General features: G+C 67.6%; 3 protein-coding genes across 3 annotated transcripts; all 3 read right to left on the bottom strand.

Moving 5' to 3' along the window:
* Positions 1-167: 167 nt before the first annotated feature.
* Positions 168-4,748, bottom strand: JCM10292_006280 (uncharacterized protein; the record flags this gene model as incomplete). Its single annotated transcript, XM_076649821.1, has 3 exons — positions 168-1,361; positions 1,420-2,317; positions 2,377-4,748. 3 exons carry the CDS (start codon positions 4,746-4,748, stop codon positions 168-170), a joined length of 4,464 nt encoding a protein of 1,487 aa, XP_076504636.1.
* A 1,106-nt stretch (positions 4,749-5,854) lies between these two features.
* On the bottom strand, positions 5,855-8,231 carry JCM10292_006279 (WD40 repeat domain-containing protein; the record flags this gene model as incomplete). The annotated part of the gene is made up of 10 exons (XM_076649820.1): positions 5,855-6,022; positions 6,092-6,341; positions 6,449-6,622; positions 6,688-6,770; positions 6,829-6,974; positions 7,037-7,157; positions 7,216-7,292; positions 7,360-7,452; positions 7,513-7,632; positions 7,694-8,231. The coding sequence occupies 10 exons, from the start codon at positions 8,229-8,231 to the stop codon at positions 5,855-5,857; spliced, it is 1,770 nt and encodes a 589-aa protein (XP_076504635.1).
* Positions 8,232-8,616: 385 nt separating this feature from the next.
* JCM10292_006278 (uncharacterized protein) lies at positions 8,617-13,844 on the bottom strand (the record flags this gene model as incomplete). Its single annotated transcript, XM_076649819.1, has 9 exons — positions 8,617-8,785; positions 8,843-8,951; positions 9,012-9,204; positions 9,260-9,398; positions 9,457-9,575; positions 9,641-9,927; positions 9,987-11,341; positions 11,419-12,600; positions 12,667-13,844. 9 exons carry the CDS (start codon positions 13,842-13,844, stop codon positions 8,617-8,619), a joined length of 4,731 nt encoding a protein of 1,576 aa, XP_076504634.1.
* Between the last annotated feature and the right edge of the window lie 18 nt (positions 13,845-13,862).

The following is a 13,862-nucleotide window of genomic DNA, read 5'->3' as shown; positions in this document are numbered from 1 at the left end:
AGTCTAGGCGGTACAACCATCCGAACGGTCGAAACCCGGGCGTACAAGCAGAATGAACGGCACGGGGCAGAGTAAATAACTAGGATAGGGGTGTATGATAGGAAGGATGGAATGAAGGTTCGCAAGGAGAACGCGCGGCGAGGGGACCAGCATCGCCAGGAGTCTCTTCACTCCTGCCCCTGCTGCTGCTGCGCCCGCGCCGCTGCGCTCGGGTAGGGCGCGTTCGCGCCCGCGCGCTCCTTCCTGGACAAGGACGACGACTCGCCCGAGGCGCTCGCCGCGCTGTTGCGGCGAGCGGCCGCGCGTCCGCCGGCCTTTTTGCCCGTGCCGTCCTTTGGCGCGCGGTTGCGGTTGCGCTTCTTGATGACGCCCGTATTGAGATTCGCGGGACGGTCGACGCCGTGCAGGTTGCGGAACAGGCCGCACGCGTTGCACAAGGGTCGGCCCTCGGCATCGCGTCGCCAGAGGGGCGTGTTGGTCGTGCTGCAGTTGAGACACTTGGTCGGGCTGCCGTCGGCCTCGACCTTTGTTGCGCCGCCGCCGCTCGTCGACGCCTTGCCCTTGCCCGCCGACGCGCCGTCTTCCGGCTGATCGTCCGACACGCTGAGGTCGAGCGCCTTGCCCTCCTCAATAGTCGACGGGAGCGAGATCGTGTTCGAGCGCGAGTGCACGCGCGACACGGGCGCCGACTTGCTCAGAGTCGAGACCTGGCCGGCGCTGTGCGAGCGAGCCGCGGATGGGCGACGCGGCTTGGCCATCGACTTGTGCTCGTCGGGCGAGACCGACAGGGAGGCGCCGGGCGTGTCGCCTGCGGGACTCGGTCCCCACGACGACGAACCAGGCGAGCCGTATGGTGTCGCTGCCGCACTGTGATTAAGCAGCTGAGATGGGTCGACGCTTGTGGGCGCCGAGCCGAACACCTCGAGCGGAGCTTGGCCGAGGTAAGGCGAGGGGAGATACGGCGAGGGGTTGTGCTGGGCGTGGAAGTAGTCGTACAGGAGGTGCGTCGTGTCGGTATTCGATCCGAACAAAGGCGGGTTCGGGGAACCGACTAGTGCGGAGGGCTGTGCAGGCGCCGAACCCGTGAAGAAGTGGTTCACGGTTGATTCGCTGTACGGCGTCGTGGGCTGAGACGACTGCGGCGTGATGTGCGTCGGGCGAGCGAGACTCAGACCCGAAGGCGGCGAGGTGCTCGTCGCAGCTGCTGCCGCAACACTGGCTGCTGCGCCGAACGAGAACGGCCGCGAAGACTGTGCGAGCGTAGTCGCGTTCAAATACGGGCTCGACGACGAGGCGGACACCCGACGAGACGACGAAGCGGATGCCGACGACGACAGGCCGGAGGGACCAGCCTTGCGACCCTGGAGGAGTAGCCGGATCAGCGCTGCTGTAACGTGGAGACGACGCTAGCGGACACACCGAGATGAACTGCTGCAACTGCTGCTGCGCCTGCGAGCCCTTGCCGCCAGTGATAGACCCGGACGCGCTCGATTGCCGGCTGTGCTGCGTCGATGGCTGCGGCGTCTGCTCGTTCGATGTGCCTGGTGTTGTCGAGGCGGTGAACGAGGTCGACAGCGGCGACTTGGCCGCGGCAGGCGACGTGTACGACGAAGGAGCTGCGCTGGACGGAGCTCCAGGCAGAGGAACCGGAGTCGCGCCTGCCGGCGGAGACGCAAGCGTCTGCAGGCTGATGAGCTGGTTGAGCGTGCTCTCGATGGCGGCGAGGTTAGGGTCGGGTCCGCTGCCGTCGGGGCTTTGTGCCTGGACGGGGAACGAGAATTGCTGTGAAGACGAGGTCGCGAGCGGCGAGGTGAGGCCGGGACCGAGGGGCGAGCCGAGCTGCTGGTGGAGGGGGAGAGGCGATGCCATGCCGCCGGGAGAGGGGAGGTCGAGGAGGCTGTGGCCATCTAGACGCGCAGTTGCAGACCCGAACAGCTCGGCCTGGTCTTGCGGAGAAAGGCCAAGCGAGGTGGCCAGCTCGGCAAGCGCTGCTGCGTTGTCGTCCGGAAGCGGAATAGCAAGCGGGCCGGAGTCGGCAGCGGAGACAGGAGGGTGGGACGACGAGGGGACGGGCGGAGGTGGCATGTCGTTCGAAGCTTCGGGCGCGGACTCGTGGACGGGCGACGGGAGGCCCGAGTCGGCGAAGAAACGCGAGAAGTTGGCGACGGCGGGCGTCGCATCGATTGTCGGCGGAGCGACCGAAACGCGGAAGTCGGGAGCGCGCGACCGCGAGCGAGACTGGGCGCGCCAGTCCATCATGTCGGGCGCGCGCGAGCGAGAGCGCGACTTGCTCATTGCCCGCCAGTCCATAGACACGCTGCGAAGACCACTCGTTCATCAGTTGGGCGTCGAGGAGCCGAAGGAGACGAAACGCACCCGTCCTCCTCGCTCTCAGGCGTTGCGCTTGCGCTCTTGTTGCCGCTCTTCGTGCGCCGCCGCCGCCCGCGCTCCTCCTCGACGTCATCCTCGTCTCGTCCGCTCGAGGTCGCTGCTTCGCGCCGCGCCGCCGAGCCACTGTCGCTCCTCGCCCTCCCGCCGCCGCGCGCACGCCCGTTTGACGGCCCGCCGAGCGGCTGCACCGTGTCTCGCCCTTCCTCCTTGGCCTCGTTCTCCTCGCGCTGCTCCTCGAGCGCGGCCTCCATTGCGCGCTGGATGCGGGCCTCCTCCGTGCCGGGACTGGGCGCTGCGCTCGGCGCCGCCGAGACCGCCGCCGAGCCCGTAGCCGAGGCGCCGGTCGAGTCCTCACGACGCTTCTTGAGCGTCATGCTCATGAGGCGCCACGTGAGATTCTCCATGCGCGCGCCGTTCGGCATCGTGTTCTTGGCCTTGTGGAACATGCGCCACACCTGCGCCGCGATCGGGTCTTTGCGCGACAGGACCTCGGCGCCCTCCTCGTCGATGATGGTCGACCCTGCAGGCGAAGGCGCCAGAGGCGAGTCGCCCGCGCCGGCAGCTGCTGCGGGAGAAAGGCCCGTCGTGCTCGAGCGCTGCGCAGCGGGACTCGCGCCGTTCGCACTCCCGGCGCCGCCGCCGTAGCCCGTCCCGGCACTTGCGCTCGTCGCCGGACTCGCCTTGTTCGACCCGCTCGAAGAAGGGTGCGGGAAGAAGATGCTGTCGTTGAGCACGTCGGCGACGACTTTCGGGCTCGGGAGCTGGCCCGGCTCGATGCGCGGCGTGGACGAGCCACCGTATCCACCGATACCGTACACGTCTGAGGGCTTGCTGCCCTGACCGCGACCCGCGCCACTGCTGCTCCCGGCGGTACTCGGACCTGCGCCGGTCGCGCTCGAAGGCCCAACGGACGCCATGGCTGCGGCCGCAGCGGACGCGAAACCGCCAAGCGACGAGAATCGGTCGAGGTCCTGCTCGAGCGACGAAAAGTCATAGTCGACGACTGGCGGTTGTACACTTGCGCCGGATGCGCGAGGCGATTCTTCCCGCGAGGGAGCGGCGGAACTCGCGCTTGCGGAGGCATAGTAGGGGAAGGAAGGAGGCGGACCAGAGAAGCCGGGCTGGCTGGACGACGCGGGCGACGCAATGGCACTCGACGAGGCGGAAGCCGTGTCGCCGCGGGCGGGCGGGAGAGGCGGGAGCGGGCGCTGGTGCGTCTGGGTGAGATATCCGTACATCGCTGCCATGTCAGGCGGCGGTAGAACGCCCGGCGACGGCAGCGGCGAGGTGTGCTGGCTCGCGTTGGCCATCGCACGCTGGTGCAGCGAGTCGGACCCGCTGGCAGCACTTCCCGCCGCCTTGCTCGACTTCGAGCCCTTCCGCTTGGGCGCTGTCGACTTGGCCGGGCGCGCTGGCGACGACGGTCCAGAGACAGGCGGGGGCACTGGGAGCTGTTCAAAGCCCGCGGGCGAACCCGGTAGCGAGCCCGCCATGGACATGGCGCGCGCCTGAGCCTCGAGACTCATGTGCAGCGCATACAAGTTGTGGTCCATGGCGGGGTTTGCGACGAGTTGTCCGAGGTGGTTGAACGTCGGCTGCGGTTGCGGGTACGGGACAGGCGGGAGCTGAGGGAAGCCGGGGAGGGCGAGAGCAGGCGCGCCGCCGTACGTCGAGCTGGCGAGATTCGCCGCCTGGATCCACTCTGCAGGAAGCTGAGACGAGAACGAGCTCGAGACGGGAGTGTGCGCCTGCTGCATGAGCGGCGGCAGGGACTGCGGGAACGACGTGCCGAGGGGGACGGGGAGAGGAGTCGAGACGGCGCTCGAGCTCGGAATCGAGAGCGGGTGGCCGGCAGCTGCCGCAGCAATGGCCGCGGCCTGCTGGGCGGCGGCATGGTCGGGGTGAAAGTGCGTGGCGGCGGCCGTCTGCTGTGCCTGCTGCTGCTGCTGGGCTGCCCACGCCGCTGCAAAGTGTTCGTACGCGTCGTGAAGCTTGCCTTCGGGCTTGGCCGCGCCACCTGCGGGGTCCATGTACTGAAAGCCGGCCTGCGGGAAGGGCGGCGAGGTCGAGGCGGACGTGAGGGCGGTTTCGGCGAGAGGGAAGGGGGACGAGGTGGGGTCCGAGACGCCGGGCGAGTCTCCCGACGCGGTCGAGGCGGACGGGGTCGAATCTGTGCGGGCTCCGTGGCTGCCCTGCGCGTGCGGAGCGTGCTGCTGGGCGGTCGCCGCGGAAGCAGCGGCAGCGGGCGGCGAGAGGGCGGCGGATGAAGGCGAGCGCGGGTCTGCGCCGCCGCTCAGGTCGACAAAGGCGGCAAAGTCAAAGTCGTGGTCGGCTTGCAGGCCCTGCTCAGCTTGCATGCGGGCCGTCGCGAGGCAGGGGCTTCTGTCTGTGCTGCTCCGGGGAAGAGCGAGGGCTGCGGGACAACGCCGGGCGGGCGAGTGGGTCAGCGGTGCGTTCTCGTGCGCTGTGCGGGTGTGTGTGCGGTGCTCACGCTGTCGCCTGGCGTGCAGAGAGCGTGGCCTTTGCAGGTGAAAGTCGGGGCGAAGGCGGCGAGGGTCTGGCCCGCTCCGCGTCCCCCTCTTCGTCGCCCGTCGCCCGGCGCCCGCAGTCGATGTCTCGCCCTGTCTGCGCTACCGCTGAGCAGAGTGGTCCCTACCGCCACGCTCAACATGCACGGGAACGAGTGCGCAGCTGCTCAGCCCGGCTTGCCTCGCCTTCCTCTATCCGTGCCCCTTGAGACGAGCCTATCGCGAGAGTCGCGTCGCCGATACCTCTGTACCTATCGCTCACGCCTTCAGGCGTGGTGGCCGATGATCCTGTCTACTCAGTGTCTGCGCTGTCCCCGTCGCTTTCCGTCGCTGCCTCGGTCGTCTCCAACTCGTCCCCCTGCGTCCGCCGGGCACCGCGATCCGATCACCCCTTCTTCTCCTCCTCCACCCCCAGGATCCACGCGACGCCGGTCTCATGGCTCCAATTGCCCTCTGTGTCGGGACATCGAAAGCTCGAGCCACCGGCCGGCCGAGTATGCCCGACTCGGGCGTGGCCCGAGGACCAACTTGAAGCTCTCTGACGGGAGAAGGTCATCCTGCTCTGCACGCGCTGCGCCCAAGGCTGCGCCGCTCTTGACGCTGATCTCTCTGCGCAGCGGGACACCGCCACCGGAAGGCCGATTTCGCCCGACCGGCCCGACGCGTTGACTGCGTTGTTTTTTTCTTTCTTCTCTCCGCTCTTCTCCCGTCTCCCCATCCTTCGCCCCGGCGGGTCTCCAAAAACTATGGCGGCCTGCTTGCCGCGAAATCGCCGGGATGCGGTTGAAAAGCTTTCGTGGTCGTTGCGAGCGCCGAGGACCACTCGCGTGCGATGCGATGCAATGTCAGGTTGTTGCAGAGTCGAGTGTATCATGCGAGGCGCTGTTCGTAATGTAGGCTGGAGGATCTCGTGCGGATTTAGGCCAACACGCGTTCTACTCGTCCTTCTCGACCCTCTCGCCGCTCCACCGGTCGCACAGCTTCCACGCCTCGGCGTCGTCGCGCCAGTCGGCGCTCGCGCGGCCGGCGGCGCTGCGCGCGCGAGCCAGGGTCGGGTTCGAGCGCCAGAACCGCACGAGCGAGTCGTCCGAGCATGTCGCGAACTGTGCGCGAGTAGAGAGTCTCGTCAGAAAGAGCGGCGGGCAGAGGGTGGACGGAAGTATCGAGTGCACCGAGTCGGACGCCCAGTCAATTCCGCTGACCTCCTTCTCGTGGCCGACCAGCCTGACCGCCTCTCCTGCGCCTCCGTGGCCCTCGGTGTCCCACACGAAGATGCTCCCGTCGTTCGAGCCCGTCGCAAGGAAGCGCGAGTCGGGCGAGACGGCGCAGCGGATGTAGAAGGATGCGTACTGGGCCTCGGGGTGGTGGAAGGTCGTAAGCGGGGACGCGTGGGTGAGGTTCGTGGCGGAGTAGGCGTAGACGCTACAGGCGGAGAGAGGCAGGCAAGTCGAGAGGACGGGCGAGCGCAGGAAGACGAGATGAGAAGGTCAACAGAGGAGTCCATCCCGAATTCACAGAAGCGAACGCACTGCGAGTCGGTCGACAAAGCGTAGAGTTTGCGTCCGTCAGGAGCGACTGTCATGCTTGAGATACCGTGCGGGCGGTTTGTCGCAGTGCTGAGGAGGGCGTCCTCGTTCGTTTCGTAGGTTGCCGGGTTGACGCGCCGGCTATGCGAGCGGCGTAGGTCCCAAACTTTGACAACACTACATGTCGACAGTATGTGTCAGTGCTCAGGGTCCTTGGTGAGAAGTAGAAAGCGCGAGCGCACCCATCGGACGAGCCGGCCGAGGCGAGCAGGTTCTCCTGGTGTTGCAGGTAAGATATCGCCGTGACACTGCGCGTCGCCGAGCGCTGTATGTGTCGCAAGTGAGCTGCGGTTTCGCGGGGTTGACCAGCGAATTGGACTCACGCCCTTGGCCTTCTTGCCCTGCACCCCGTGTGCATTCTTGATTTGATTCACCATGCCGACCGCAGCAGGTGCGTCGTCGGCATAGCCCTTGACGCGTCGATCCCAAACGCGAATTGAGCCGTCGCGAGAAGCCGTCGACAGCATGTCTGAGCGATCATAGCGGGCGTCAGCTGAGAATATCCGCATACTGCAGACGGGAAAGACGAACTCGGGTTGTTCGGGTCCCACGAAACACTCTTGATTGTACAGGTGTGGCCAGCGAGCGTACCCGCACACGTCTGAGTCTCGGCGTTCCAGAGGCGGACAGTCTGATCGCCGCTGGCCGTCGCCTGCAAGGGCGCATCCGTTAGCGGAATGTTCGACGTGTGATGCAATCGACACACTTACTAGCAGCTCGTCGTCGTTGCTCCAGCTCACGTCGAAGACGGCGTTGTTGTGCGCCTGGAACGAGTGTCGTGACGGCCCTGCAACTCGTCTCGTCAAGACGACCATTCGCGCCGAGGCAGACAGCAAAGTAGCAGAAACACGCACCTGCCGCCCACTGATCCTGCTCGCCGTTCAGAAAGCTGACGTGGCCCTCCTCGTCCGAGACGGCCACAATCTTGTTTCTTCCTCGTTTTGCGGCTGCATGACGAACGGCGTGAGTAGGGGCATACAAACGAGAGGGAATATGTTGTGACAAACCATGTGTGAAGGCGAGAGCAAAGGGCGGAGCAAAGTGTCGCTGAGCGTGGTCGGACGGTATGCGCGCGACGTCGATTTCGTTGCTCGACACGATCGTCTGGAGCCACGGTCGCAATGACACTGCAGCAACGATGTCTCAGCGCATCGTTCGGCATCATGCGACGCCTGGAAGTGCACGTACGCCGCGCCCGTCCCGCCCGAAAGCCCAGCTCCCGCCTGCGCATCGCCTCGAACGCGCTGAATTGCTCGCCGGGTAGCACCTGCGACGCCGGCATCTTCGCCTTACCCTTGGCGTCTCCCGTGCCCCACGCGCCGACGAGCTGCGCCCTCCCTGCCAGCGACCAGTCATCCATTTCGTCTCGCGGCGAGGGCGAAGACGAGGCGACCCTGCGTCGCTTGCGCGCCTGCCGCTCCTTCTCGTCCTCCTCCGCGTCCTCCTCGTCGTACAGATCCATCTGCGCGTCGCCGTCTGCGTCCTGGACCCCGCGCTCAGGCGTCGTCGCGTCACTCGAGGGGCCCGCGACAGGCGCGTCCGACCCGAAGACGGCGCATGCTGGTCCCGTTGGCGTTGACGGCTGAATCGGCGAGCTCGAACGGAAGAAGAGCGAGTCGGCGAGGCTCGTCTGGCGGTATGTCGAGGGTCGCTTGGGCGCTCGCGACGAGGAAGGAGTCGCGCGGTTCGTGATGTCGCGGATGGGCGTGGTCGAGGGCGGCGCCATGACGACGTGTGAGACGGTCCAGCCGTCGAGCGAGTGCAACGGTCGCGTCCAGGTGAAGTCGAGAGCGAGTCGAAGTCGACGCGAGAGCGAAGTCGCCGGGTCGCGACGCGAACGCAGCCCCGCCACAAACACGCGTCTCTTTCCGCGCTCTTTGCGCTCGCCGTGCCTGCAAGGATTGCCGGGACTGCTTGATGGCAATATCCGATGCGCGCGGGCGAGTGACGCGACAAAGCCAGCGCTTCAATCCTTCACCTCGTCCTCCTGGCGAGTCAACGAAGAGAATGCAAGTTGCAGTAAGGAGGCGAGTATGCAATGCGACTACGGCGTAGATGGTACATCAAACATGGGAGCTACGACTGGATTGGGAGAGTCAAGAAAGACGTCCTCAGCCCCGGATCGACAGCCGCGAGAAATGCGAAATCTCCATGAGGCACAGCTCGCTGCGCCCGCGGAACGTCGTCTGGACAACCTTGCTGCGCGCGACGCCGCTCAGGCTCTGCCGCTTGAGGTCGCGGTCGGTCATCGCTGTGCGGGCGTTGCGGAGGTCCCAGAGCCTGAGGAACGTAGGTGAATTAGCGAGACTCGCTTGTCGACAAGGACAGACGACGCACTTGACACCCTGCTCATAGTCAGGAAATGCGTAGATTGTATCGCACGAGTCACCGCGGTAGTAGCGGCCCATGTTAGTGGGCGAGAGGGCACCCGTGACGGAGCGGTGAGCTGAATGGCACGTGAGGTCAGCCTCCCCGTCTTCCGGAACTCGGGACAACAGGAACGCACGCTGGAGGTCAACGCCGAAAGTGATGACCGTCTTGGGCGACTGGCGGACGTCAAAGACGGAGAATTGCATCGATGGCGCAGCCGTGCGGGCGAGGATGAGGTGCGGATCGGTGAGAGTCGAAACGCTCATGACCGGGTTGGGCAGCAGCGCTTGCCACGTCGACGACATCATGTCGAGATCGTAAGCAAAGACCTGCGGGCCCGGAGCGTGAGCAGGGAAGACGGGCAGTAGGTCTGGAAGCACTCACGCGCTTGTCTCGCCCGCCCGACACGATCCAGTCCTGATGGTCGATCGGCGTAATGCTCGTGATCATCGACGAGTGCTCCGAGCGGATATTTTCTGTCTTGATCTCTTGCGTTGCGCGCGAGCGAGTCCAGAGGAAGAGTCTGCACGAGCCGGACGGTCAGCCGACATCCTCGGTGTGCTCGATCGTGAGACACGCACTTCTTGTCCTCGCCGCCAGTCACGAAGCGCAGGCGCCCGGATCCAGGAAGAGCCGTCACGGCCGTCACGCCGCCAGTGACGTGCGGGCGTGCCGCGACCTTTGTATCGACAAGCTGCTTCTGCGGGCGGGACGTGCCGGGTCAGCTACGAGACACTCGCGCACGTGATCCGACATCGGACGCACCGCGTCCTCGTCGCGCTTGTAGAGGATGACCTGGTGCGGTGGGCGGACCGTATCCCTGCCCTCCCTCGCGCCGAGGTAGCCGACGATGAGCGTCTCTTTCGCGTCTGCCCACGCCGCGTCGTCGATGCGAAATTTGTCGTCCGTCGCGCGGTGTAGCTTGTCGACGTTTGCGGTGAGGGCGTTGGCGTGGCAGGAGAACTCGACAATGTCGCCAATGTGCGAGACGGCGAGGAAGGACGAGCCCGTGTCGATCATGTGTCGCAGCTTGTTGCCGCGCCCGTCGTAGCCTGCAAACGAGGAGCCTGAGCAACGCAGACGAAGAGGCCGAGAAAATGAGACCACGCACCATGCACCGTCGTCGCCACCCCGCCCGTGAGCAAGATCCTCCCGTCCGACTTGCCCAGCCCCGTCCCCAGCTCGGGCACCTTGTCCTTGTCCTTCTCCTTCTCCTTCGCCTTGTTCGCGCGCGCCTTGTCCGCCGCGCCCCCTCCCGCCTCCGCCTTCTTCTCCTTCTCCGCCCTCGCCTTCTTCCTGACCCTCTGCGCCCCTCCCGCGCCCTCCTCCGCCCCGTCCTCGCCCCTCGCCCGCTCCTTCCCCTTGCGCTTCGCACCCGCCCCCGCCCCCGCCACACCCGCGCCCGCGCCCGCAGCCGGGCCAGACTCGCCCGTCGCGGCCGCCGCCAGCCGCTGCATCTGCGCCGCCACCTCCTGCTGCACGAGCCGCTCGACCTCCTCGCGCGAGAACACCGCGCCCACTGCGTGTGACTGCTGCTGCCGCTGCGCGTTGGTGGGAGGGAGCGGTCGACGCTGCACCTCGGGCGAGCGCGACGCAGAGGCTGCGGACGAGGCGCGCCGGTCGGGGGCGCCCGCGTCGGACGAGTCGGAGAGGATCACGACATCGTCGTTGCTTGCTCGTGCACCGGCAGCGGAGGCGGCGGCGGCGGTCGGAGCTGCCGCTGCCGAGATGGAAGAGGTGCGGCGGCGAGCGGTCGAGGCTGTCTGCGGAGCCGGAGGAGGAGTGGGCGAGCGGCGCGGCGCAGGCGGACGAGGGCGAGTCGTCTGAGATGCCGCAGCAGAGGTCGACGGGCTCGCGACGCCCGGATGCGGCTGGAATTGCGCTGCCGGCCCGCGATTGACGTGCGGGAACGGGGCCTGCGGCGCCGGAAGCTGCTGCTGGACAGGCGCGGCGACGCGATGCTTCGAAGGCGAGAAGGGCGGCTGGACGACCGCGTACGGGCGCGGTTCGCCGGGCACCTTGTACCCGAGCGTGAGCTGGTCCGAGTGGACCCAGTACTCGCCGCGGTCGCTCGACCCGCCCGCGCCCGGGACGCGCGGGACGACGATGAAGGTGCGCGAGAAGGACCGCACGACCTTGTCGGGGAACTCCTCAAAGTCGCCGAGCAGGTGCAGCATGATGGGCGGACGGTCCTTCTTGCGCAGGTGCAGCTCGGGCACGGTGCGCGCCGAGAAGACCGTGCGCGAGAGATCGTGCGAGCCGGGTGGGAGCGTGCGGATGAGGTTGGTGATGGCCGTCGGCGTCGACGCGCGCTTCTTGTGCGCCGCGAGCCAGCGCGGCTCGAACGGGACGGGCGCGGTCTGCAGGCGTGCCGGGACGCGCGGATTGAGCGAGAGCGTGAAGAAGGCGTTGGGCGTGTACATCAGCTCGAGCGAGCCGCGCGACTCGTCGAACCGGCGGAAGTACCTGTGCACACAGTCACCATTCATCAGCTTCGGGTTGTCTCGGACTGGAAACTGAAGTACGGGTCAAACTGCACGCACTCATTGATGAACGCATCCACGACCTCGAACGTCTCTCTCGAGTCGGCGCGACTCGACAGCAGCATCGGCAGCGGGAACCTCGCGCGCGCGCCCTCGGGCTCGGGCGTCGGCGTCGCGAGCTGGTCAAACTCGCCGTCGTCATCGACGTCCATCTCTTGCTGCTCCTGCGGCTGTTGCGGTTGCTGCGGCGGCGGTTGCTGAGGAGGTGGCGCGGGCGCGGGCGCGAGTCGCTGCGCTGGCGGAGTAGGCGGTGGGACGACGGGCTTGACGTCCTCGTCCATCGGCTGAAGCTGAGGCTGCGGTGCTGGAGCGGGTGCCGCCTGTTGCTGCGATGGCACCACAGGCGGCTTCATCTCCTCGTCTTCTGCTCCGCGCCCCTCTCCAGCACCAGCCCCCTCTCCCTCCCCCTCCTCTTCCTCTTCCTCCTCGACAAAGTTGACCACGACCATGTCCCCCTCGATCCGCGAGCTGAGCACGATCCTCCCCTGGGCGTTCAGCCTGCGCACCTGCTGCACGAGGAACGCGCGCTGCGCTTTCGCTGCGTTGGGCGCGCTGCCGAGAGAGGACGACGAGGCGGGGAGCGGGATCGAGAGGAGGAGCGAGCCGTCCGGCGCGCGGGTCGGCGTTGCGGAGAGGGCTGCTGCCGAAGCTGCTGCAGAGGACGGCATGGGCTGGACGGAAGAGGCGGCGGCGGGTATGGGCGTCGAGGTCGAGCTGGGCGGGCCCGACGCCCCCTGTGCCTGCGCCTGCTCCTCCGCCTCGCGCTTCCTCGCGAGGAACGCCTCCTGCCTCCCGCGGTCATACGCCTTCTTCCCCGGCCGCTTGTCGCGCCCGCGCTCGCGCACCTGCTCCGGCTGCAGCACGAGGTGAACCCTGAACCTCCAGCGCTCTTCCGCCTGCGCTGGGTTGAGGCCGGGGCCGGGGTTGCGCGAGCGGGCGGGCTCGACGCGCCAACGCGCGACGGCGAGTCCCTGGGAGGCGAGTTGCTGCGTCATCTCGGCGGCGAAGGACTGCACGGGCGCGGAGTCGGGGTCGGGAGGGCGAGGGAGCGAGGCGGGGAGGGCGTAGCCGCAGGCGTAGGTCACGGGTGGGAGGTCGGCGTTGGGCGACTCGACGCGCAGGCCGAAGCCGTTGGTCTCGAGCGGCGCGCCTTGGTAAAGCAGGGTCGGGATCTCGATGCGACTGCGTGCGATTCAAATCATCAGGACACTGCGGCTAGGGAGTGTTCACGAGAGTGCAAGCACGCACGTCGCGTCTTCCGTCTTGAGAAACTTGTGCTTGCTGCCCCTTCGCCGCTTCCGCCCCTTCTTGCCCGCCTCGCTCGCGCCATCCGTCGTGCTCCCGTCGTCTCCTCCCTCGTCCGCCTCGTCTCCTGCCTCGTCTACCTCGGGGGCGTTCGACGGGCCCGGCGCCGGTACGGGCGGGGGCGGCATCCGGAGTGGACTCGGGCCCGGCTCGGCCTTGACGCCCTCCGCCGCCGCTGCCGCCGCCCGCGCCGGTTCGGGCGTGAGGGGCACGCGGAAGAGGGCGCCGTCGGGCGGCGGGGCCGGCGGGAGCGGTGCACCCGCCGCTGCTGCTGCGCCGCCGCCGCCGCCGCCCGAGACGCGGCGGTGCTCGCGCTGCTCGTCCGTCTCGGCAAACTCGATGTGCATCGTCGGGGACGAGGCGGGATACGAGGGCGAGGCCGAGAGGAGCGTCGGGTGGCGGCCGTCGAGGGCGTGAAAGGCGGCGAGGGCCTCCTGGGGCTGGGCAAAGGCGACGTGGGCAAAGGAGCGCGAGGGCGAGGGCGAGTTGAGGGTGACGCGGGTGATGGTGCCGTAGGGGGAGAAGGTGGCGCGGAGGTCGGCCTCGGTGACTGCGGGCGGGAGGCGCGAGACGAAGAGGACCGGACGAGGGTTGGCGGGGACGGCGATGCGGGTGGGACGAGCGGGGCGGCCCGCGCCTGCATTCCCGCTCAGCGGATCCCTTGCCCTGTAGCTTGCGCTGGACGAGGGTGCGTCTGCCCAGGCGCCGGCGGTCGTTGCGCGCTGCCTAGGTCGGGCTGGGAGATGAGGCGGTGCTGCTCCTCCGTGTGAGCTCGCTGGAGGCTGTGCACCGGTGTGAGCCTGCGTCCAGCTATTCTGTGTCTTCTGGTCGGGTCTGTCGGGTGCAGGATGGGCGTTGTCGAGCGGAGGAAGGCGTGCTGGCTGCGGGTCGAGCATGGGAGGAGTCGCGGTCGAGACGTGAGGGGGCGCGGCTGGACGCGTCTGCGGGTAGTTGACAACTTGCGAGGGCTGTGCGTCGTCGTGGCGTGGTCGCTGGGCGGGGTGGGAAGCGGGGCGAGGCGGGAGAGGATGTGAGCCAGCGGAGGGAGGAGGAGGCGGAGGCGGAGGGCGGCGCAGGTTGGAGGGGAGGCCGGGCGGGAGGCGCGAGGGGGGCCTGCTCATGGCCAGACCCCGGGTGGC

This window comes from Rhodotorula paludigena (genome assembly GCF_050403205.1).
Source record: "Rhodotorula paludigena JCM10292 DNA, Rt_paludigena_JCM10292v1_ctg28, whole genome shotgun sequence".
NCBI classification, from domain to species: Eukaryota; Fungi; Basidiomycota; class Microbotryomycetes; order Sporidiobolales; family Sporidiobolaceae; genus Rhodotorula; species Rhodotorula paludigena.
Note: the sequence above shows the minus strand (reverse complement) of the source record. Positions and strands in the feature narration are given on the sequence as shown.